Genomic DNA, 3796 nt, shown 5'->3' with positions numbered 1-3796 from the left:
TGGGCGGGGCCTGAGGGGCGGGGCCTCCGGGAAGACGGCAGTCCGGAAGGGGCCGGGCTTGGGGCCTGGAAGGGAGGAGTCTGGGCGAGGCTTGCTGTTAATGGGCGGGGCCTGAGTGGCAAGGGAGAGCGGGACTTAGCAGGGAGGGCGGGACCTTCAAACTTCCAGTCCCAGGGAATGAAGGAGATAGGGAAAGGATTGAGCTGAATGTCCGGATCCTGCCAATGTCTGGACAGGAGTTTGCAGCTCTGACAAAGGAGCTGAACTTATGTCGGGAGCAGCTGCTGGAGAGGGAGGAAGAGATTGCTGAGCTGAAGGCGGAACGGAACAACACGCGGGTGAGGAGTGTTGAGGGCAGGGCCTAAGTGGGGCGGGGCCTCGTGGTGTTGAGTGGGGGGCGGGGCCTCGCAGTGTTGCAGCCTGACCTATTTTTTTCCCCCATCTCGCCTTTCTGCCTTCTCCTCTTCCCTGCTCCCACTTCCTGGCTGGTCTCCCACTCTGGTCCCACTCCTTCCTCCCTTCTGTACCACCCCTTCCTTGACCCCGACCTTCTTCCTTTTCCTGACCTGTCTCTCTCCGTGCTCCTTTATTTGGCTCCATCTTTTCCTCCATGTGTCTGCCCTACCTGTCACCCTTTTTCTCAACTCTGCCCCCTTTCCTTTGCCTCTTTTCCCTGACCCCATGCCGTGTGCCTGTAGCTGCTCCTGGAACACCTGGAGTGCCTGGTGTCCAGGCACGAGAGGTCACTGCGCATGACCGTGGTGAAGCGCCAGGCCCAGTCCCCGGGTGGGGTCTCCTCGGAGGTAGAAGTACTCAAGGCTCTAAAGTCTCTCTTCGAGCACCACAAGGCCCTGGATGAGAAGGTATGAGAATTAGAAGAGGGGTGGAGAATGGAAACCCATAGTTGACTGGGGCTGTTCTGAGTGGGAGAGATTCTGGCCGTGATTGGTTGGGGATGTTCTGAGTTGGAAGAATGTTGACTGTGATTGATTGGGACAGGTTACATAGACTGGGAACTGACTGGTTGATAGCGGAAAAATAAACCAGGATGGGGGCTACCAGTGGATGGGGCAGACTGGATGGCTGGTTGCGGCTGCATACCCGTTATGGAGACAGGAGCCCCAAGGCTGCCCTATCGGATCCGTCCCAGGGGTGTTCTGGGCCAGGGGCAACTGTCCTAAATTGGGTCTGGTCTCCAGCTGACTATTGCCCTGCCCCATCCCCAGGTCCGGGAGCGGCTGCGGATGGCGCTGGAGCGCGTGGCAGTGCTCGAGGAGGAGCTGGAACTGAGCAATCAGGAGGTGTGGGTGTGGCCAAGAAGGGGAGGTTGAATCCAGGCGGAGGGGCTAAGGGGCTGCACATGGGGCGGAGCCGGTTGGGTGGGTTCCAGAAAGAATCTATTAGGGCAGGACTACGGCAGACAATCAATGGGGATGGACTATGGAGAGAAAGCAGTGGGGTTCCTAAGTGGGCACACAGCAGTGCTACGGAGAGAACCTCCCAGTGAGAGTGAGATTAAGGGTAGAACCAGGGACTGGGGCTCAGGCTGAGACTAAGGAGGAAGTGATTGGATGGGGAAAGGCGGGGCTAAAGCGGAAACTTTGCCCAGTAGGCTAAGGGGAAGAGTAAGGGTAGACGCCCTCCGTGGTGGCAGCTAAGGAGGGATATAAAGAGGGACGGGGCCTAAGGGTAAATCGTGGGGTAGGCATGGCCCCAGCACGACCGGAGGCATCTCAGATGGGGCCGCCTATCCCCTTACAGGGCCAGTGCCAGTGAGAAGTAGAGCTGGGGGTTCAGGGAGCCCCTGTGCTCTGATTCCCTTTTCACACTTGCAGACTCTGAACCTTCGAGAGCAGCTGTCTAGGCGGCGGTCAGGGCTGGAAGAGCCGGGCAAGGATGGGGATGGGCAGGTGAGACATGGAAGTGCCCTCCCTGTGAGCTCCATTCAACTCCCTGACTTTGTTATGGTGTTTGTAATGTTTGGCATAATCCTCATTGGCCCTAAGATGGATGCACCTCTAAGACTGTCACAGAGCTTTGACCTCTGATTCAGGTCACCTAGCTAACTTCTGTGACCTCCTTCACTGACCCCTGTGGACTCTGACCAGCATGATCCATATTGATCTTTGATCTCCTTTCAGCTGATTGACTTTCTCCTTGGATTTCCTCTGTGTCTTCGGAGACACACTGAGATCTTGTCCCTTCCTTCCCTCACTCCAGACGCTTGCCAATGGCCTGGGTCCTGGCGGGGATTCCAACCGGCGCACAGCAGAGCTGGAGGAGGCCCTGGAGCGGCAACGTGCCGAGGTGTGCCAGCTGCGGGAGCGCCTGGCGGTGCTGTGCCGTCAGATGAGCCAGCTGGAGGAGGAGTTGGGTACTGCGCACCGCGAGCTGGGCAAGGCGGAGGAAGCCAACTCCAAGCTGCAGCGCGACCTCAAGGAGGTGAGGCCCCAGGGAGGTGGGCTGCCCTCGGTCCCGCTCCTTTCCATGGCGCTCTCCCTCGCTCATTGCTTATGAATGGCAGAACCTCAATTCAGTCCACAGGCTGGGTGACTCCTCCTCTCTGAGATTCAGTTTCCTCACCTGTGAAAGGAGATGTATGATTCTCATCAGAGGGTGAGCCTGTGGCGCAGAGTAGGCGCTCCATAACTGCTCCTAATTACTTTATTACCTAACTTTGGGTCCTTCTCTGGTGCCTCTAAATGGATTTTTTTTTTTTTCCTTTTGTGAGACAGAGTCTGGCTGTGTCGTCCAGGCTGGAGTGCAGTGGCATGATCTCGGCTCACTGCCACCTCTGCTTCCTGGGTTCGAGCGATTCTCCTGCCTCAGGCTCCCAAGTAGCTAGAACTACAGGTGCCCGCCACCACGCCTGGCTAATTTATTTTTTATTTTTAGTAGAGATGGGATTTCACTATGTTGGCCAGGCTGGTCTTGAACTCCTGACCTCAGGTGATCCACCTGCCTCAGCCTCCCAAACTGTTGGGATTACAGGTGTGAGCCCCCCCCCCCAGCCGTTTTTTTTTTTTTTTTTTTTTGAGATAGAGTCTTGCTCTATCACCCAGGCTGGAGTGCAGTGGTGCAGTCTCGGCTCACTGCAACCTCTGCCTCCCGGTTCAAGCGATTCTCCTGCCTCAGTCTCCCGAGTAGCTGGGACTACAGATGTGCGCCACCATACCTGGCTTTTTTTTTTTTTTTTTTTTATCTTTAGTAGAAATGGGGGTTTCACCATATTGGCCAGGCTGGTCACGAACCCCTGACCTCAAGTGATCCGCTCACCTTGGCTTCCCAAAGTGCTGGGATTATGGGCATGAGCCACTGCGCCCAGCCTCTAAATGGCATCTTTTGTGGGTATTTCACCCCTTCCTAGCTTAAGCCACTTTATCCTAATCCCGGTGACCCCAGGGCGCTGCTGGGAAATGTGGACCTGGATTCTTGAAGGCAGTGGATGAGAAAGAAGAGTGAGCACTAGGATCAGCCTGGGCAACATAGTGACACCTGTCTCTACTTTAAAAAAAAAAAAAAAGCCTGGAGTGATGGCGGGTGCCTTTAGTCCCAGCTACTAGAAAGGCTGAGGCATAAGAATCACTTGAGCTTGGGAGGTGGAGGTTGCAGTAAGCCGAGATCCGTACCACTGTACTCCAGCCAGGGTGCTAGAGTGAAACTCTGCCAAAAAAAGAAAAAGAAAAAAATAGAAAAAGAAAAAGAGACCGGGCGCGGTTGCTCACGCCTGTAATCCTAGCACTTTGGGAGGCCGAGGCAGGCAGATTACCTGAGGTCAGGAGTTCAAGACTAGCCT

General features: G+C 55.6%; 1 protein-coding gene across 1 annotated transcript in view; it reads left to right on the top strand.

The window, feature by feature from the left end:
- The first annotated feature begins 1 nt into the window (after position 1).
- PPFIA3 (protein tyrosine phosphatase, receptor type, f polypeptide (PTPRF), interacting protein (liprin), alpha 3) overlaps positions 2–3796 on the top strand; it is a 27097-nt gene continuing 23302 nt past the window's right edge. Inside the window, exons 1-5 of the mRNA XM_011946527.1 lie at positions 2–338; positions 699–863; positions 1227–1301; positions 1836–1910; positions 2221–2442. Of these exons, the coding sequence (XP_011801917.1) occupies positions 225–338; positions 699–863; positions 1227–1301; positions 1836–1910; positions 2221–2442 (651 nt within the window). The 5' untranslated portion in view covers positions 2–224. The remainder of the gene's footprint in view (positions 339–698; positions 864–1226; positions 1302–1835; positions 1911–2220; positions 2443–3796) is intronic.

This window comes from Colobus angolensis, unplaced genomic scaffold, assembly GCF_000951035.1.
Source record: "Colobus angolensis palliatus isolate OR3802 unplaced genomic scaffold, Cang.pa_1.0 Scaffold25, whole genome shotgun sequence".
Lineage (NCBI taxonomy): Eukaryota > Metazoa > Chordata > Mammalia > Primates > Cercopithecidae > Colobus > Colobus angolensis.
Note: the sequence above shows the minus strand (reverse complement) of the source record. Positions and strands in the feature narration are given on the sequence as shown.